Below are 22,248 nucleotides of genomic sequence, written 5' to 3'. Positions count from 1 at the left end.
GTTTCTTAAAAGAGTTGAGAATCAAACTTGACCTGATCCCCTGAGTCCATTCTCTAACCACTATGCTCCCATGGGTCAGTTTTCCATTATTACTTTATTTAATTTAATTGCAGTTTGAATTAATTAAATAATATTCATCATATCTATTGTTTGAAATTTTAAACAAATTATTTATTTTTCTAAAAAAAACAAGTCTTGAGCCAAAATTTTATCTAAANTGCTTCAAATTGTCAGATTATTATAATTTCTTGTCACTAATGTTGCTGAAACATTTTGGGATGCAACTTCAAATTATAACATCAAATTGTACTTTAAGTCTTCTAGTTTGTGAAAGTTGATGGCAGGTGTGCAGAATAAGCTCGACGGCAAAAGCAATATTTGTGAAAATGCAGGCATCCTTGTGGAAATTTTTGATTTTAAAAAAAAATACTATGCTACAAAATTTTCAATTCTTTATGCCAGATCACTTTTACTGTCTAAAATGAAAAGGAATATTTCTGTTATGCTAAATATAACACAAATGACTTTATATGTCAGTTTAAATTCCTTAAGTTTATGTGTGGGACCTTAAATTTAGTTTTACAATATACTACTATTTCAATAATGGATGTGCGTTTTGATTTCTGTTATTTTTAAATCTTATGTTAGTTTATTCAAGAATCATGTAAAATCAATTTGTTTTCTATTTAATAAATTAAAAAGTTATTTTCGAAAAATTTTAATAAGATACACATTTTACTAATTTAAAATATTTTGAAAAATTATTATTACTAAATTTTTTTTAATAATCTGGGAGAAATTCCAATTAAAAAAACCTGTGTGCTGGGACTCTGAATTTTTTCTGCCTTCTGGTTGATGGTACTTATAAGTCTCAGTTATTTAAAGTTTTCAATAAATAAATTTAGTTCTTATAATTCGTGGTAATAAAGGTTTTAATGAATGTAATTTTCATTTGTAATTAATTTAACATTATTTTTTTAATTGTAACAAATTTTAGTATCCTAAATTTTCCTCTTTTAATCTTATTGTTAAAAGTGTTTAATCTTGTTGTATCTTTTAATCTTATTGTCATCAGTGAATTGTTTCATTTGAATTTTAGGTAACTGACAAATTACAAGAGCTTAATGACACCTTCACCAGCAAAACGAAAGAGAAGAAGGATTTGGAAGAGAATTTGGAACTGTGTGAACAAAAAAAAGAGAGGGCTACTAAGATGATTGAGGGACTTGGTGGAGAAAAAGATAGATGGAATGCAGCTGCTGAAAATTTGCAACTTGCTTTCAACAATATTGTTGGCGATGTTCTCTTATCATCTGGAGTTATTGCTTACTTGGGGGCTTTCACAGTTGATTTTAGACAAGTGAGAACTTGCATGTTTTATTATCGGAAAGGCTGAAAAAATAAATAAAAACATGTTTATGGAGTAAAGAAACCAATTGTGGATTTCTAAATATTCTTTTGCAATTAACATATAAATTTTAACTTCAACCAAAACTGTTATAACCACCCTGTGAACTCTTCAGTTCACAGAATGACGTTGACAGAATCAGGCCTTTAATTTTTCTCCCACTTTTTCAATTCTGTTTATTTTGTTTGGTGTTAATAATTTACATTTATTAATTCTTGCTTTAAAATTAGTAAATGTCTTTGAATTTAACTGTCTTTAAATTTAACCGTTTTTAAATTAAACTGTCTTTATTAAAATCTTCTGTGTTTATTTATTTTTGTGTTTTGAGGAAAAATCTTAATCATCAAAGTGGAAACATTTTTCTTGTGTCATTTTTTAACTTTAATTATTTAAAAAGTAAAATCATGCATAATACTTCAACATAAATACTCAAACATAAATAATCAAACATAAATACTTCTGTGCACTAGCTTTTACTTCGCTGTTTATGTTTAAATTTAAATAGCTGCCAACTTGTACAATTCTTGAAAAAATTTTACAAAATGGTCATAAAATTATTATTAAAATCTAAGGAATTTTCTAAAAAGCAAGTGATTTTACAGAATTTTAAAAGCATAATTGCCAAAATAATGAGTCTTTTAGATATATGTTTGAATTATTGATTAGTCTGAGTTGTTTAGGCATTAAAGCTCTAAGAAAAAAGAGAGAGAATATAGATTAAATATTACTACCACTAAGAATATTTATCCTCAGTGACAATAAAAGAGAGTAACTATGAATTTAAAATCATTTTCAATTATTGAACAAGTTTAAATTAGTTAAAAATGCATCAATAAAATATACAATATTTAAAAGAAGTAACTTATTTTTAACGAGATTGTTAAAGAACTTAGCTCTGATTTTTCAAGTATATAAAACATGTTAACTCGATTCTATGCTGGGGTACCTTTTCATAGATGAAGGTTGACATTGTTGATAGCTGCCACCTCCAACTTTAGTGACCTTCGGACGTGAACACGCCTACCTTGACGGAAACTCCCACTTTGATTTGAACACGCCTACATTGATGGATGGTCCCTATTGAACAATTGACTTACTACTTGTGACTGCAACATTATCCACCAGCATTGTTGCTACTCAGTCTCGATCGACTGCTAATGGCAACTCAGGGGCGATCATGATCTTGTGATCTTAATGCACCTCTTCTGGCTACTCTAAAAACAGCAATGTATCAACTAGTGGTATCCGTTCATCAAATTCTATCACAGATAAAATTCTGGTGGGGGAGTACTGTAGTGTGTCTACCACTACAAAAATACAATTCTGAATCTCTAATATGTAAGACTTGTTAACTCGATTCTATGCTGGGGTACCTTTTCATAAATGAAGGTTTACATTGTCGAAAACTAAATATCCCCACAATCAGTCTAATGTAAATTCTTTATTTTTCATTAATAGGAATGCATCTCTTCTTGGTTAGAATTGTGTAAAGATTACAGTGTACCATGCTCTGGATCTTTTTCTGCTGTTGAGACACTTGGTGATCCTGTCCTGATAAGAGCTTGGCAGATTGCTGGTCTTCCTGTGGACAATTTTTCAGTAGAAAACAGCATCATTGTTAAATCTGGGCAAAGATGGCCTCTACTCATTGATCCTCAAGGTATAAAGATAAAAGAAAGTATTTTCTTGTTTAGGTATATTTTATTATCAAGATTTAAATAAAAAGCATGTATCTCAATTAAGTTTCCTTTGTTTTCAAACTTAAATTGCTTATATTAGTCCAGGAAATAAATTATTTTAGACTGTGACTAATCTGCACAACATATCTAAAGAGATCTCCAAATTTATGATAATTTTCAAAGATTAGAGAAACTTCTTCAACAAAATTAGACTTCTATAACAGGATTTAATCCTCAGTAAAATTTTTTATCTATGTACAGAGATGCTTGTGCTTTAGAAAAATTTCGAATTTTTTACTAACTGCGATCTGGAAATTTCCGGAAATCCAAGGTCCAAAAATTTCAAGAAATCATCGATCATATTATGTCTAAAAATTCTTGTATATTTTATTTAAAAATATTGGAACTAGAATTTATACTTGGTATTTCTTTCATTTGTAAATATTTTTTCTGGTTGAATAATAAATGTGATTAGAGATGAAAATCAACTTATACATAATTGTTAATTGTAATTATGCTGCATATAATTTATTTGAAATTTCATTTTGTGAAAATATCAATGATTTAAAATTATAAAGATATTGATTTTTTGAAATGTGTCATTAATAATTTTACTGAAGAAATTTTCAGGATTTTTGAGTTGGGCTCACAATCACCAATGTATGTATATTTAATTCAAAAATTCACATATAGATGTCCAGCTTATTCTAAAACAGGGGTTTCCAACTTACATGAGGCCGGGGTCCGCAAATAAAAAAGCCAGTCAAATGGGGGGCTGCAATTGTATCAAAATTTTATCTAGGACTCTTTTTATGTTTGAAAGAACATTAAATATTACTGTCAGATTTTTATCAAGTTGCACAAAACAAAAGAATTCAATTACAAATTGAAATAAGATGTAGATTTTTAAATGAGAAATATTTTTTTTACACCGTTGGTATGTTAAATTTCACAGAAACAAGGAAATTAGGTTTTTTTAACGAAAGAAAAGTACTTTAAACCCATATAGATTTTTATAAAAATTGTCCGAAAAAAATGACAACTAATATATTTTAGTTCGTAGGCCACAAAAAAAGCTTCATGGGCCGGATGTGGCCTGCAGGCAGCCAGTTGGTAAACATGTTTCTAAAAGGTATATTTGTAATTTTTTAATAGTAATAAAAATGTTCTTTATTTTTTATGTTGATTCAGGTCAAGCAAGCAAATGGATTAAAAATATGGAAAAAGAAAGCAACTTAAAAGTCATCAAATTAAGTGACACCAATTACATTCGAGTGTTAGAGTCTGCTTTACAATTTGGGCACCCTGTTTTATTAGAAAATATAGCAGAAACTATTGATCCTGTGCTAGAGCCTATATTGACAAAAGCTGTTTTTAAGGAAGGTGGAATGGAGGTAATTTATATGCATACTATCATTCCTAGTATACTTATATAGTTTTTTATTTTACTTGTTAAGAGTAATCCGGATATGACATCTCATGCAAATGGCAAAAAGAAATTAAAATTTTAATATTTATAAAAAGCATTCATTTAGTGAGAAACTATCAATTAATAATTTATAGATCTTATCCACTTTATTAGGTTACATATAATAATTAACTGAGAAATAAAATTTTATTGATTCAAAGTAACTTCCAATAAATTTTTATTACATTTTGCTATGTTTGCATATATTAAGTATATTGTATGACTTATTCTAATTTTCATTTTACATGATTAGAGAGAGTTTCGTTTTTAGGGAGGTGTTATGAATATTATATTTAGTCAAAAGATAGTCAGTCAATTGTATACAGTGCATAAAATAGAGAACATGTTAATAATTTACCCGTAAATTTAACATATTTCTTTATTCCAGAAATGTTAGTGAAATGTGTATAATTACTCTTTTCTACATAGCATGATATTTTTAAATCAGTGAAACTGTTCCTTTTGCAACAAGAATTACATTTGTTACTTATAATAGTTGTTATTTAGATTTTTAGATCGTTAAAGTGTTTATTTGAAAATTTCAATTATTATTATTTTTATTTTTAGATGATTAAAGTAGGAGATAACATTGTTCCTTATTCAAAAGATTTCAGATTTTATGTCACCACCAGATTGCAAAACCCTCACTATTTACCAGAAATATCAGTAAAAGTAAGATTATTATTCTGGTGTGCAATTGAAAAAAACAATGTAAATGCTTAATGATTGATTTCAAGAAAAGTGCTTTGACAACTATTTACTTTCCATTGCTAATGTTATAAAAGCTAAAATAGAATTTCAAAAAACTCATAAATCAAAACCAATTTTTTCTTTAGTTTTTTGCAATACATAGCTTTTTATACGAAGATGCCAGATATATAAATATCTATGACTTTGAAAATTTTGTTGCTTACATTAATTTTTCTTTTGCACTGCTGTATTCTCCTCTATGTTATTCTTGTATATTATTTTACCAATTTTTATCTAATAAAAATAACCAACTTCTTGTTTAGTAATTCATCAAAATTTGTAACTTAGTTACAAAAATATCTAATGCATTTACTACTAAACTACTTTATAGCTTTATTGTCTTTCTAATTACCCAATATATTTTAAGAATTGCTTATGGTTTTACATGTTATTCTTATATTACTAAAATGTTTTTAAAAATTTAGGTTTTATTTTTAGGTAACTCTTATCAATTTCATGATCACACCTCTTGGTCTTCAGGATCAACTTTTAGGAATAGTAGCAGCAAAAGAAGATCCACAGCTAGAGGAAAATAAAAATAAATTAATTCTAGAAAGTGCTGATAATAAACGTCAACTTAAAGAAATTGAAGACAGAATACTGGAAGTCCTTTCATCATCAGAGGTTTGTAATTCATACATTTATATGAATTGTTTTATTAAGCATCTTTTAACTCATTTCTTTCTTTGATAAATCAGAAATCATGTTATTTTTCTTAAGGTGTCCGACTAGTTTCGCGAACTTTTTTTTAAAAAAAATATCAATATAAAATTTTCAAAAAATAGTTTTGTGGCCATAAATCCTTACTTTTTTTTTTTTTTTNCCCGGCCTGCCATTTTTTCCTTTCTTTTTTTTTTTTTTTTTGCATATGCACTAAATATTGTCTAGCACCTGAACAAAAAATCCTTTGAGGAATTTATATAGAAGGTCATCAACTATTTTTTTAACTCTTAGCTTAAAAACAAAGTGCATATACTACTGAGGTAATGAGTAATGTAGTTAAAAAAGCAAATTTTTTAAAATTTCTGTACTGGTCTTTGCAAAATAACATGCATAAGAAATAAAATTATACTTTTTTTATCTTAGCTTATAGTTCAAAACATGTGTGCTATAATTATAAATCCTCAGGAAAAATGTTTTACAATTATTTAAAAAGACTACATGAGATATAGTGTTTTAGGTGGTAAAAAAAATCTGATTTTGAGATAAACGCATTTTAAGTCTTAAAACCCTTATCTACCTACTGTTAGCACTTTGCACAAAAACTGCTATAACTTTGTAAATAATTGAGTACAAACAAAAGTAAAGTATCTTTAGAAAGATAAGAAAACAGGGATTTTAAATTTAAAGTGAACTTAAGTTTGAAAATTTATCCTAAAATCATGTTTTTGCTCTAGTTAGGTACCTTAATGATTTTCTGATTTGGTTATAATCAATGCCTATTTTTAACTATATTGATTTTAAAATTTAACCAAATTCATTGAGGACATTTGTAATGAAAATGACATCTGTAATGAATTTGTAATGGATATTTGTAACAAGTAGCTACCTGTATAACTGGTATTATCTTTGATTCTTTATTTTATCACAAAAAATACATGATTGTGAATGTTTAATTTTAGCTTAAAAGGCTGAATTTTTAACTCAACTTAAAATAATATAAATCTTAATAGAAGACCTCACACATTTTTTTAACTAAAAGGTTTATTCCTATACAAATGTTAATTAATCTGTTAAGTAACTGAGATTAACTGTAATAAATCAAAGATTAATAAGTCTATCTGCTCATTTATTCCCCCTCTAGAAAGTCTATTACTTTTATAATATTTCTAAATTTCTAGAGAAATATGTAAATATTCTGAGTTGTTTTAAAGAGAAAAATCTTCGTTTAAGTATGTTATTTAGTCATCAAAAGCTCTTTCAAGCCATAACAGGTTTCAGAATAGGTAGATAAACATTCGACATGATCCATATCAAATGTTTCTAGTAATTGAAGAATTTTCATTGCTCAAATAAAATTTTATCAAGTATAAATATCTTTTTGATAGGGAAATGCAAGAAGTATTATAAAATTCTTCAATTATCTTCATGAACTCCAATTTTTTACCCCATGATTGCTGAGGAAAGAACTTATTTATCTGAAAAAGAATTTTCCTTAAACAGTGTAGAGTGTTCTTTTGAAAGCTCCTAAATAAATTGTAAATAAAAATTGTTTTTATAGTTTTAAAACTTACTGAAATAACTCATAATGCTTATTTAAATTTTTTATTTAAATTATTACTCAATTATTATAAACTGAAAGATGCAGACTTAATAACTGCTGGGTTTGAATGCATCAGTATTATGTTAAATATTAAAAATTGTTCTGATCAATGAAATAATATGAATCTGTCAAAACAATTTACCTGTGTTATTACAGTCTGGCCTACTTAAGGAATATTATTGATTATAGCCAATTGTATTTAAATAAGCAGGTTATTTAAATAGAAATGTAGTGTACTGGTGAATTTTAAGTGATACATTTTTAGGAAATTTTATTTTGAAATGGCATGTAATACATAATGGTTTGAGGGAATAAACTCATTCTAATGACCAACAATTATATTAAGAGCTGTTAGTTAAGTATCATAAAATATAAATGATATTTAAATTTATGTAAAAATAAATTAATATTAAAAGTATAATATACATACTATAATGCTATTAATTTCCTTTTGAAGATATCAGTGATTCAAGACTATTTTCTCTACTTCTTACCTTCCCACGTTCTAAAGGATGTGTGAATAAAGTGTTTAAAAAAGGTTTTAAAAAAAAACTTTGTCTACTATATAACTGCTAACAAAATTTCATTAATTTCTTTACTACACTAAACAAAAGTAGATGGGAAGTCCTTATTGAAATAGCCATGAATTAATTATATTCTCATTTTTTTTACTGAAAAATGAAAATTTCGTTCTAGCTGATGATGCTTTTCTTAAAAAGTAAAATATATGCTAATTTTTTCCTTTCTTATGCATTTAAGCAAAGAGAAGCAACCATAAATTTCTTTTTAAGCGAGACAATTTAACTTTAGTTACAAACAAAATAATTTGGTTCTGATAAAAAAATTTCATATAGGCAAAATATTAACTATTTGATATGTAATTTGAGTAGAGAATGTATTAGTTTTTCTGCAGAAATTTTTTCTGTTTTAAAATCTTTTTTTTTGTGGACATTACGACTGATGTCAAGGATTCAACTATAATCATCCTAAGTACCATTGTGCAAATCAATTTTCAGTTATTGATTTCCGAATTTAAAAGAAATTATCATTGAAAACTATGATGAAAATGGCAAGGACCCATTTGTATAATTGACTTTTTATGTGTTACATTTAAGTTTTTCTTGATAAGTGATCCATACTGCAGCAGTCTTAGTGTATCTTACTACTATGGATTCTCAATTCATTGTCTGAGCTGAATAATGTTCATTTTCATTGATAAAAATATCATAGATTCAAAGGGTCTTTTACAAAAATTGATTTTTTCATGACAAAATTAAAAATTACTTTTTTAATTAATGCCAATCATTTTGTTTCAAACTGGAAATCTCAACTCAGTGATTTGCACCTTTTACCCATTTTTATATCAAACAGCTAATTAGCTATTCTCCTAGCTTTGTTCAATCATTTATATAGAAATTGCATAGAATTGATTATTATAATACCCTACAATCAGACATACAATACCTTACAAGTGTGAAATAAGTAGTTATAAATTATGAGGGGTGTTTCATTTTTATTTGTATATGAATTTTTTTTACAGGGTAATATTCTAGAGGATGAAACAGGCTGTCAAATTTTAACATCATCTAAAATTTTATCAGAAGAGATATCTGCTAAAGAGGTAAAAATAAGAAAATAATTTCTCAAATATGAATTTTTTTATTGGATAATTTTAGCTTATAGTAGTTTCTTTTGCCAGATTGTATCAGAAAAGACCAAAGAAGAGATTGATTTTGTAAGGAACGGGTATCAACCAGTAGCTATACATTCTTCAATATTGTTCTTCTGCATTTCTAGCTTGAGTAATATTGATCCCATGTACCAATATTCACTATCATGGTTTATTTCACTATATCATCAGGTACACGTTCCATATGTTCTTTATATATAGTCAAGAAAATTATTTAAAATTAATTTATAGTGTTCTTTATGTGTTGTATTTATACCCTCCAACATTAGAGGTTTTCGCAAAATATTTTTTTGTTGTGGTAACCAACTACAAGTAAAATATTTTAATTAAATAGAATTTTTTTTAATGTTTATCAGAGCTTCTTAATACCAGCGTAGGTACATCTGACCTTCCATCTAACTGTTTAAATAATTTGTACGTACTGGTTACTGAAATTATTTTAACTCTCTAATTTAAAGTTTTAATTTCTGAAAACATCATTGTAATATCGTAGTTACTACTAGGAAACATATTTTCTAAAACCACGGAAATTCCATAGTTTTTTGGAGGGTATGTACAGTATACCAAACTACAATGTCATATTTCTTTTTTGAAAGGAGTTATTTATAGTATCTTGAGAAATTAGCATCATCATTTTAACACATACAAAAAGTAATAGGAAAATAGGAATTATCTGATGTATATCAATAAGTTACATCATAATCATTTGTTATCATCAGTGATTATGATATATTTGATTGATTCTTATTTTAGTTCTACAAATGTGTACAAAAGTTTAAGACTATCCATCCTTTTCAATAAATTTTTGGTCTAACTTCTTGAAATAATACGCTTACTGCCATCAATACCCTTTTCAGCTGGAATATGCTTAATTTTGCTGGAAGTTTTTTAAAATCATGCAACCATTTTTCTTTTAACATGATTACGCATGCAAGAATTGTTTCTTGCATGCGATCACTTTTCTTCTGGTCCTTCCAGAAATATAAAATTTACTTAGTTTGATGAGCAAAATTGTAATTGCTTATATGTATCCTTTTTTTCTATTTTATGTTTAGACAGGCCAACTTTTTGCAGGACCATTATTTCAGTCTTTTTTGAAACTATGACTAAAGGTATTTTATCCATTACCATAATTACCAGCCAGCTACACTGTGTACAGTTTAATTCATGAAACAACTCATATTAAGCAAGATGAAGATGTTAATTTATATTAATAGAACACCCCCAATTTCCATAAATGTGTGAGAGTTTTAAAATAGTGTGTGTTAAAATTTTGAAAATTAACTCCTGGTCGTAAATCTTTTGTATACAACTACAATAGCTTTTCGTTATGAAGATATTAAAAATAGGATTAAATATTTTATACAGTCTTTTCAGAAACTAAAATATTTTTTAAACTTTTATTTTTGTAATCTTTGGATAGTTCATTTAGCACAATATAAGTAAACTTTCCACTTAGTAAAATGATGAAGGCATGTAAATTAAACTGTGTAAATTCACTTCCTCTCTTTACTTTTCCTTTCTATTTCTCTTAGTCTATAGATAACAATGCTAAATCTCTTTACTTCTCCTTTCTATTTCTCTTAGTCTGTAGATAACAGTACTAAATCTCTTTACTTCTCCTTTCCATTTCTCTTAGTCTATAGATAACAGTGCTAAATCTACAGATGTACCTAGACGTATTACTAACCTTAATGAACATTTTACTGCAAGTATTTACAGAAATGTGTGCAGATCTCTCTTTGAAAAGGATAAATTACTCTTTTCTTTTCTTCTCTGTGTTGGTATCTTACGTGGCAGGTAAATTCCTACTCAATTTATATTTTATTATAACCACTAGTTAAGTTAAATTTCAAGTTTAGTAGTTTTATCTGGTTATAGCAAATAATTTTCTCTTTCTGCAATTCATCACAAAAAGTGATTTTAGTTCTTTATTTTTTATGAACATTTTAGAAATGCCATTAATGAAGAGATTTGGAGGTTTTTATTAACTGGAGGTGTTGCATTCGATAATCCGCATCCTAATCCTGCTCCTGACTGGCTGACTGACCGTTCTTGGTCTGAGATAGTTCGGGCATCTGATTTGCCTAATTTAAATGGCTTAATGGAAAGTAAGTAAACAGTGTATGTGTTCTGTTAATTTTTTTTTAACATATCTTTCTTTATGCATACATAAAATATGTTTAACTTTCATTGGCCTTTTTTTTTTAACTTGTTGCCTTTTGTTACACAAATCTCTCTATTATGTGAACAAATATTTAGAGAAAAAAGTGAAGTACCCCTGCAACAAGCAGTTATCATGCAAAAGTATCATTAAGGTAATTTCAAACCAATAGTACGAAGAAGAATATTAGGTGAGCTTTACGTGCCTGCTGAGTTTAGTGGTTTGAAAACCCTCACAGGGGTCCCTGGTTTTCCACAACAATGGCTTAATTTATCAATTTGATTGTTTCAACTCATAATTATTAAACTGGTTATTATTATTGTAGAATATAAAGGGTAATTTTGAGGCTTAGAAAGTTTACATCACCAAGTTTCAAATATCTATTTATCTTGCCATTTAACTATCTGTGTAACTAGAATTATCTTGCTAAAACTTATAATTTATTCTATTATTTACTATAAACATTTGAATAATATGATAAAAGATATGTTACATTTTATAAAAGTAGTTATAAAATGTAATAATTAATAATAATGTATAAAATAATTTTTCGGGCCAAAATTTATATAAAATTAGTTAGAGAGTATATTAATAAGTCCTTTTTTTAATTTGGGTATGTGCAGCAGATATCAAATGCAAAAACTTTTATGCTCTATAATTCAAGTATATTTCTATCACTAATAAGCAAAATAATAAATACAATTAAATTTTACAATTATCTCTGTGCAAAAGTTTTTGCTTATCTTAGAAATATGGCTTAAAATGGAAAAAATAATAACTAAAAAGTTAAAATTTCAACAGGTCTCATTACTGAACTTCTTATAAACAATAATTTTTTCTTTCATAATACTTTTGAGATTTTGAAATGAAAGTTGATTGAATGAGTGTGATTTTGAGATCAAAGCTTTTTGAGGTCTGAAATCAATATTGTATCATTAGTTATTAAGGCTTTTTTTCTTTCATGTGCATAGGGTTGGTTCTCATCTCATGCATGTGCAATTGCTCATTTTAAGATTTTTGTTAATCTATTTTCATTTTTATAAGGTATGCAAAGAGACATTTTGGAATGGAAAAAAGTTTATGATTCCCTTAAACCTCATGAAATTCTATATCCAGATCCTTTCAGTGATTTGTCAGGTCTCTACAAAATGGTTGTTTTGAGGTGTTTGAGGCCTGACAAATTAATTCCAGCTGTTCAGGTATTGTTTTTTTTTTCTATTCCTAAAGTAGATTTTTGGTATTTACAATAATTTATAATATGTTGTTCTTCTTTTAGAATTTTGTTCGAGATAATATTGGGCAAGCCTATATTGAACCTCCTACTTTTGATTTGGCTAGTTCATATGCTGATTCCAATTGTTGTACTCCGCTCATATTCATTTTGTCACCTGGAGCTGATCCTATGGCTGCACTTTTAAAATTTGGATCAGACATAGGTTTAAAAGCCAACAGAATTCAAAGCATTTCTTTGGGCCAAGGACAAGTAAATAATTTTTTTTTTATCTAATAACTCAATTTAATTGCTTAACATATTGTTAAAATCCAAATATTTGGTGCACAAAATTATTCAATTAATGATTGAAAGAAGTTATTTACTTCTACTAGCTGCTAATTCATATTTGTGTTCAACTGTAAATATTATTTCATTGTGAATTTAATATATATTAAACAAATTGATGATTTACAGTCAATAAACTTGTAAAATTTATATATTTTAAGGTTTATTTTATTTTATTTAAAAATATACTATATGTGTTAATGTGGGATTTTCTGATCATCATAAAAAAATCAAAACATATATTAAGTGTTTAACAAATGTATTTAATTTAACATATAAAATGTTATTTTGACCATTTTAAATTGTTTATGGGATTTAGGTATATCGGAGTTAGGTATATTGTATTTAGTGTCAATAAATATTTTTGTTTTGAAGATCTTTTTCATATTTGATTTTTGTTCGTCCTTTATTTTTAAATAATTATTATTACCTTTATCCTATGCTTAATAATGCTATTATTTATTGATAATTTAACACTAGGTTTACGGAACACGTCATTTTGGCGGATTTCGACTTTTGTAAGGAAAATTATAAAACCCGTTTGAATTTTTATTTTATCTCTTGTAATGACTTTTAACCATTGATCGAAGTAAATATATATTAAATACTATTTACCTCAAAAGCGTTGAAATATTGAAATTCTCTATGTGGTATACCTATTTCTACGGATATGCGTCAATTTGACGCGGTCATAATTTAGACAAAAGTTTAAGTAAACAAGCAATTATAACATCAATAATAAATAGGAATGTACCGACAATACTTCGATTCGTTATCTCAAATAAAACAAGTGATAAACAACTGTTGCCGATAAGCAAAAATAGAAAGAACAAACGCAGAATGTCAATTGATGTCAGAGTGTCAGATTTTGAAGGTTTCAGTTGCTTAGTTCGAGTATTGAAACATAAAATACTAGAATATTTCATCAATATATATCTTCATTTTTTTTCTTATAGTATATGTATACATTGGTTTCTAAGTGCAGAGATGCCAACTGCTCCGGACACGCGAAAATAATTTTAAAAAATGGTAAATAACAACAAAGTAAATTTTGAAATATGAAGTGGTGAATTATATAGGCCTACGAATTATTTAGAAATAGTGGTGGATAAAAATATACTTAATTGAATTTATTAAATTAAGAATCACAATTCTTTCATACGTCAAATTGACGTGTGTCCGTAGAGATAGGTAGTATAAGAAACGCCCTTAAACCTAGTGTTAATGTAAAATTTAACAGGAATTGCAACTTACTATTTATCTTATATTAGATTAAAATTTTGAACAACTTCATAGGGCCCCATCGCTAAAACTATGATTGACAAAGCACTTCAAGATGGATCTTGGGTAGTGTTACAGAATTGCCATTTAGCTTCAAGTTGGATGACTACTTTGGAAAGTATATGTTATGAGGTAACATTCTATCTTCAAACATTTAAGTCTTATGACATCTTTAATTTAAAATTTTCAAGATTTTAAAGTATCTATCATTAAACAAAATTAGTTTTAGAATTTTTAATCAAAATTATTAAATCAAAAAATTAGCTTTTTAAACTGAAGTATATTTTCTATATTGCAGTCTAGATGCATTTATTGCATTTTATGGATAATCAAAGTGTGTATATCCCTTTAGGTAATATTGCTTTTAACTCAGTATTTTGAGTTAATAAAAATACATTTTAATGTGTTTGGAAATTTCTACCATTGTTTGAAGAACAAATCTAAGGTCAAAAGAAGTGATTTCTAAAACTTCTATTGCTGGTAAAAGAATACAAAATATTTAATTCTATAATAACTGAACTTTCTTTGCAAAAAACGCGCAAAGCAGCGGTGTTTTCAAAAGAAAGAGGAATTAAAGCAATAAAGAAAAAAAAACAATGGAAATAAAAATATGGCCACCGAAGCCAAGGTATTCAGGGGGTACCAGCTCCGGAAGCCATAGAACAAAACCTCTTCTATTGAGAGAGCCTGACAAATGTCAAAATTTGCTCCCTCAGTACCCCGAAGGTTTTGCAAAAGTCCAGTAAGAGATACGTAAAATCAAATCAGAAGAAAAATTTCAAACAAAATCTTGATAATATAATACAAAAATAAAAATACAAAAACTCATAATAAACTGGTCAAACAGCAATTTCATGAAACTAATTCAGGAAAAAAGGCAGATCATCTTCAATAGTGCTGTTATGTAGAGCCTTACATGTGCTTTTATGGCTATAGGGGTTCCCTAAAAGCATAGAAACCGCATGTTATTTCACTAACTGCATGTCTTAAATCCTCATAAAATATTTAAATTTGAGACTACGGTGGTTGTTTAAATTATAAATTAGACTTTGGATCTCTAAAATATATTAAAATTCCAAGCACACAGTGGGTAGATGGAGGCCTAAAATATATATATATAAGAAAAATACAAGCACTCAAAGATAAGTCACCGATTTCCTCAGTAAAGTAAACTTCTGTTCATTGTAGTTATTAAAAGTGAATCTATATCAAAAAATCAATTAATCAATTTAAGAGTTCAAATGCCAATGCAGTTAAAATAAATTCAAATGCAAACTAAGTTGACTTGAACAAAAAAATTTACATTTAGGACAAACATACCAATAAGCTGTTGAAATCAAAGCAAGTGTGACACAGCAACATCACAGGAAATATCCAATATCTATTTCTTTAACTAGCAGATAATAAACAAAATTCATAATTTCATTTTTCTTTTTTTTTTTAATTCTATTTCTAAATTTATAGCAATTTACTTATAATTTTTATTTTATTTATATTATTTTTTTATTGATTTATAATTTTTTTTAAATAAAATAGTTCTGAATGAATATAGACAGCAAAGAATAAAATAAGTTTAAAGTAAAAATTTTAAAATGGCCAAAAAAAAGTGAAATAAGCTCAGGGTAAATTCTTTCTATTTCATATTGCTGGATAAAAAATGTGATATTGTTTTTTATGAATAACTGTCTAACTGAATTTCCAAAAATAAATATTATGTCATTTCATTAAAAAAGGAAATCTCTGATTCCGCTATTTCTCCCTGTACTAAATCATTATATTGAATTGTCATTCATTTTAACTTGACTGCACTAATGGTTGCTAACTATTTATAATCTAGAAGTTGGTATTAGCAAAACATAAATGCATTTTGTTAACAAATAACAAAAATGTATGTGTATTTTAAAAATATAATTATTTTTATGTAAATGGTTTGAATTTATTTTTATTTACTTTCTACATATATTTAGATTATGTTAAAACACCTCTTTACTTTTAAACTCAATAATTAGTTAAGTTAAATAATGTATGTTTTAGATCTGAATTTTTATTTTTATGATAATAAACAAAAATATTCATTAATACCAAAAGAACTAAAGGCAAAATGTTGATCCACAGGCTGTAACTCCTGATAAAACAGATTTGAATTTTCGTCTGTGGTTAACTAGTTATCCATCAAACTCATTTCCAGTTTCAATATTACAAAATGGTAAGTGAAAAGTTATTTTACGTTTTAATTTTCTCTTGATTTTTTTAAATAAATTCATTAGCACAAGAGTAATTCATAAAGTGTGTTATTATTAAAGTATAATTGAATAGTGTATTAATCAAGTATCGTTCATTTAATTTAAAAATTTGTTATACTTTTTAAAACTTAGTGCTGGTAGGTTTCCTTCAACAAAAAATATTTTTTTCTTATTAGGCTAATCAATGAGAAAGTTGTGGCTGAGAAAATTCAATTGTAGTGTAGTGATGATTAATATTTTTCCGTAATACATATCATGTCACAATAGCAACTGTTACTGTAACAAAAGTTCATTGTGAAGTTTGTTCTTAGTTTTTTTTAAAGTTTGTTTGTTCTTTCAACATTATTCCCTGCATTAGTCTGAAAATGACATTAGTCTAACAGCATAATCAGTACCGTCTTCATGCATGGGCATACCCGGGCAGTGCCTGAGGGCCCCTAGGCACTCAGGGGGCTCTTGAGAATCTTTCTTTTTATAAATTGTATTAAAAAAAACTCAGACTAAACAAAATTGGTTTATATATATTTTTTAATAAATATATTATATTGTATAAATTGTGTATTTTGTTTTTCTTTCTACAAATAGTGATTGATTATCTAGCAAACAACAATAATTTAAATAGTTTATCACCAGGGAAACTTAAAAAGGCAACCGAAATCTATTTTTCTACGTTCCAGTGAAATTTTTGTGTGAATTCAGTTTTTTTGGGTCTACTAAAAACAAATTTATATACATTTGAATCAAAATGTATTTAAATTTGTTCAAATTATTGCATACGTTAAAAATGCTTTATTTTATGCATGTGAAATTTTTTTAGTTCGATTTTAAGCAGTTATAAGGGCCCAAAATATTTCTTTGACTGGGGGCCCTGCATGCTATTAAGACGGCCCTGAGCATAATAAATGTAATCTAGATTAAGTAATCAAATAATTGAGTGGATGGAAAGGCTAGTGAAGGAATAAAGAAGTAAGATTGAGGAAAACTCTTGGTATCAAAAGAATATATGGAGATGTCATGTAATTTTTAGATCTAAATATTTTCATTGCATTGAAAAATAATCTAATATTAACTCTGAAAATAATATTTTATTTTTGATAGGCATCAAAATGACAAATGAACCTCCAAAAGGATTAAGGGCAAACTTATTGCGCTCCTATTTGAGTGATCCCATATCTAATCCATCTTTTTATGATGGTTGTAACAAGGTTTGTGTGTAAATGTTTTCATTTCTGCTTTTTTTCTTATCTATATTTAATATTACCTTATATTTTTATAATATACACTCTATATTGTGTTAAAGAGCCCCTTAACAATAATAATAAATTCAAATAATAAGAATAATAATAATCCCTTTTTAATAAACAAAATTAGACCAAATTGTGTCAATTGATTATATTCAGGATCCTTCTAAAATCTGTGTGTTTCTTAACTGTGTAAGAGCTGTAGCTGTTCTTATAAAAGCTCTGTCAAGGTGTAGCTAAGTGGCTATGTTCTACGAGATGAGAACTTTTACATTACGTTTTAGTGAAAAAGCGTGAAGTTAATATTTTTTGTTTTGAAAACGTTATAAGATATGAGAAAAAAAAGTGAAATACGAAGTTGTAAAGCATCACCATGTAGTAAAATTAGACATTTTACAGATATTAATGCTTGGAAAAAAACTGCCAATAAATCACTCTCTTGTACATGATTTACTACATTGTGATAGGATAAAACAATATTGGATGGGGGAAAAATTAGTAATCACAAGGTACCTATATTTTTGGTGTTGAAACTTCAATTAAGTCTTGGGCTTCAAAAATAAAGATGCCCTACTGTAACTATTTCTGTTAAAAATTCAATTTCTGTTAAGAATTCAATTCTTTAGGTTGCTATGTAGAAAATTTATATTATCCAAATTTTCAGATTGCTTATGTTCAGATTAGTAACGCTCTACTTTATTTTACCTAATCGCTTCAAAAACCTTTTGTGCTATTCATAAAAGATGTCAGGCTTGAAGGAGAGGGAGATAGTCAGGAAATTGTGGCAAGAGGGATGAGGGGGTAACTAGTAGCATGACTTTCCTCAATTTGGTTTAAATAAAAACATTTAAAATTATCAGATTAGTATTGTTCATAAAAAAATTTTTCATCGAAATAAGTACATATCTAAACGTTATTGTTGTACTTACAAATGTTATTAAAAAATATAATTAAAGTTTAAAAATTAAATTTGAAATATGATCTTTAACATGTTGTGTGAAATATGATTTTTAACATATGGTAATATACTATAACATGTGCCACGAGAGTATGGTAAAGAGTGACAAAGAGAAGGATAGGGTTAATAATATGGAAAAAGAAGTGTGACCTTATTTATGAACTTTTATGGCTAAATAATTCAGCTTAAACAAATAATAAAACTGATATAAATGAAGAAGAAAAAAAATGTCAAGAAATATGAACTTAGGTATTTTTACTGCTTTTCTATTCTGTGTTTATCAAAATGAGTAACTGTACTTATATGCAATACACATATTTTTACTTATTAATATTCATTACAGTTTATTTACTCTTTGATCATTCTAGCCCAAAATATGGAGAAAATTTCTGTTTGGTTTATGTTTCTTCCATGCATTAGTTCAGGAACGTAGGAAATTTGGACCATTAGGTTGGAATATACCATATGAATTCAATGAATCAGATTTGAGAATCAGCCTGACACAATTACAAGTGAGTAGTCAAATAACAACTCTTATAGGATTATAATAAAAATTAAATTTACATAAACGGGATATACTCTAATTTATTCACTTATTTCAATGAATTCATTTATCTATAAGTGTAGCTATAAGTAATACATGGGAGATTTTCGACATTAGTTTCATAGTTTTTTTAAGTATTTAAAACCTGAAACCTTTCTTTTAAGTGCCAGGAAAAACAATGCCATATGTTTGTTTCACTCATTATTGGTAGAAGTCTGGTGTATTGATCATTATGTATAGAAGACTACTTAGTACTGCATCTAATGTGCTGGCCTAATATATCAAATAATGAAAATGATACTAAGACTGTTTTTTTTCTCATAATTATAACAACTTTCACAAACAAATACAAATTAAAAATAGCTATCAAGAGCTTATAATATTTAGAAAAATTAATTTTGTGCAAAATAAGTATATGATTTCTAAAACTAATTTGAAAAATGTGTTGTATTAGTGTAAAAAGAATTTTGAAACCATTTATTTTTGCAGAAATATTGATTTTTAAAAAAAAATCTTATTGTGAAGTCTTAAATGTCTGTGATATTTTGCATTATTTCTAATGATAAAGCTTCAACTATCTGACATTATTTTGGGGAGCAACTATCAAATATTGTTGACTATTATTTCGCAATTATGTCAAATAAATGAGATGAGTAGTATTAAAACAAGCTCAAATACAAAAACTTGAAATAATTTACTTATAAAAAAAACATTTCCCTTCCTTTTTTAAAAAAATATGCTATCAAGTTTATTGTTAAAGAATTTTAAAGCTGTAAAAAATGTATTGATAAACAGTATTTATAATTAAGAATTGGATTTCATTTTCATTATTTGAAAGAGTTTCAAAAATTTAGTAAATCAATTTTGCTTTCTAGAAAAGGGTAGCATTTTGACTGTTTTTTGTAAATCTAACTTAAACTACATTACATTATTTACAATGCACCTGACCGTTTACCTAAAAAGAATTGTTTTAAAGATAGTTTTCCATGCAAATTTTTTTCAAAATAAAAAAACTATTAGTTTGGATATGCGGTAAAACATACTTTTTTAAAATCCATCATCGTCTACTTTCTTTTTAGTTTGTAATTTCAACGGATCTACATCTGTTAAAATTACAAATTTTAAAGAAATAAAATAAGGGTAGATTTTAAAAAATATCCTACAGCTTTATTTATAATGCGTGAGAAGTTTTGAGTAGTTGTTTAGTTTTAAAATGTATGTTTTAAAGGAAATTTCTCAAATAATATAATATTTCGCTAAATAATATTTCCCAAATAATATTTCCCAAAATAATATTTCTCAAATATAAATGCGTATTTTTATTACAATCTAATGATGCATAAATATTTATTATTGTCATTCTTGGAATATCTAATATTTATTATAAATTATTTTAACAAAAATCTTAAGAACTTTAAATATATGTTTTAGATGTTTATTAATGATTATGAAGAAGTACCATTAGAAGCTCTGACTTATCTAACTGGAGAGTGTAATTATGGTGGCAGAGTAACAGATGATAAAGATCGCAGACTTTTACTTTCCTTGCTGTCTCTTGCTTACACTCCTAAAATTATAGACAATGACAATTATAAGTGAGCATTTTTAAATTATGTGAACCAATACTTGTAACTATTGCCTTTTCTTAAGGCCTGGTTTCTTAGGACAGGAGGCCGTCAGCTGGAAATCAGCGTTAACCTCTGATTGGTCCATTTGTGAGTTTGATAGTATACGTCATTGAACGTTCATCTTGAACTACAACTGCAGTTGGATTACAACGTGATGTTAACCACAGAAGCAATGGCGGACAACATCCAACAGCACATTGAAATCAACCAAGATTTTGATTTTGACATTAAACATAGCATTCTTCATTTAACTCAGCTATAATGTGTTTTTTCTTGGACAAAGTCATTATTTGTTCTCTAAAACACTAGTCGACAATAACAAAATCAATACAAAATCAAAATAAATATTTGTTTACGTTATTAACGCATGCGCAATGAGAGATAATGTCTGCGTTGGACCGACTGCTCAAGCTGAGCTAACAAAAAAGTATTTTTTTGGCGTCAGCTCTACCTCAACTTTCCGCTGACGCCCAAATAAGGCACTAGTTCTAAGAAACCAGGCCTTGAGCTAACAAACCAATATTTTGTTGGCATCAGCGGGACGTTGACATCCTGCTGACGCTCAGATAAGGCGCTTGTCCTAAGAAATCAGACCTTTAGTTTGTCCATGCACAATACGTCTAGAAATCGATCAAAGCATTTAATAATTATAAAATTCAGTAAAAGGAATATGTTTAATTCAATTAAAGCTTATGATCCAATCAGTAAGCTATTGCTTTGTCAAAATTTATTCTGAAGCATCAAAAAGATTTCCAAAAAACAAGTAATTATAAAGAAATATGTCTAATTTCAGCTAAAGACATTGGTAAGAAAAATTTTTTATCAATAAAGTATTGCTTAGTCAAAATTTATTCTGAAACATAAACCTATTCAAATTGTCAAGTAATCATGAAAGAAATACTTTTAATTTAAATTAAAGACAAAATCGTTTAAAAGTCCAATGAGCTATTATACTTAGTCAAAATTTATTTGCGCATGATAAAAAAATCAAAATGTTAAGTAATTACTAAGTTTTATATAAAAAAATGCATTTGAATTCAAAAAGAAATTTTTTTTTAAATAAGCTCAAAAAGCTATTGCTTAGCCTGAAATTTATACACATCAAACTATTAACAGCGTTACCACTCCACAGGGAAAACCTGGAAAAAACAGTGAATTTAAAAATCACCTAAAATAACAGAGAATTTTTAGTTTTTCTTTTCAAACTTGAAAAATACAGAGAATTTTGTTTCTTATTTTTGCCTTTTAAAAAATGGTGACTACTCAAAGCTAAAGCATATTTAAGGATTTTATTTCAGCTATACTAAACAATTTAATTTACTCTATCATTATTTGTTTTAAATATGCTCACCTGTACCTATTTTCTCTAAGTT

At 27.1% G+C, this 22,248-nt stretch overlaps 1 protein-coding gene across 1 annotated transcript in view; it reads left to right on the top strand.

Annotated features, from left to right (window-relative positions):
* LOC107453307 (dynein axonemal heavy chain 3) overlaps window positions 1-22,248 on the top strand; it is a 111,078-nt gene that overhangs the window by 65,036 nt on the left and 23,794 nt on the right. The window contains exons 55-70 of the mRNA XM_071181745.1: window positions 1,100-1,360; window positions 2,867-3,068; window positions 4,279-4,481; window positions 5,123-5,227; window positions 5,744-5,929; window positions 9,109-9,189; window positions 9,268-9,429; window positions 10,898-11,058; window positions 11,212-11,369; window positions 12,467-12,621; window positions 12,699-12,905; window positions 14,277-14,393; window positions 16,377-16,467; window positions 17,603-17,709; window positions 19,072-19,215; window positions 20,679-20,842. Coding sequence (XP_071037846.1) covers window positions 1,100-1,360; window positions 2,867-3,068; window positions 4,279-4,481; window positions 5,123-5,227; window positions 5,744-5,929; window positions 9,109-9,189; window positions 9,268-9,429; window positions 10,898-11,058; window positions 11,212-11,369; window positions 12,467-12,621; window positions 12,699-12,905; window positions 14,277-14,393; window positions 16,377-16,467; window positions 17,603-17,709; window positions 19,072-19,215; window positions 20,679-20,842 — 2,504 coding nt within the window. The remainder of the gene's footprint in view (window positions 1-1,099; window positions 1,361-2,866; window positions 3,069-4,278; window positions 4,482-5,122; window positions 5,228-5,743; window positions 5,930-9,108; window positions 9,190-9,267; window positions 9,430-10,897; window positions 11,059-11,211; window positions 11,370-12,466; window positions 12,622-12,698; window positions 12,906-14,276; window positions 14,394-16,376; window positions 16,468-17,602; window positions 17,710-19,071; window positions 19,216-20,678; window positions 20,843-22,248) is intronic.

This window comes from Parasteatoda tepidariorum, chromosome 6 (assembly GCF_043381705.1).
Source record: "Parasteatoda tepidariorum isolate YZ-2023 chromosome 6, CAS_Ptep_4.0, whole genome shotgun sequence".
NCBI lineage: Eukaryota > Metazoa > Arthropoda > Arachnida > Araneae > Theridiidae > Parasteatoda > Parasteatoda tepidariorum.
This window is presented reverse-complemented; position numbering and strand designations above follow the sequence as displayed.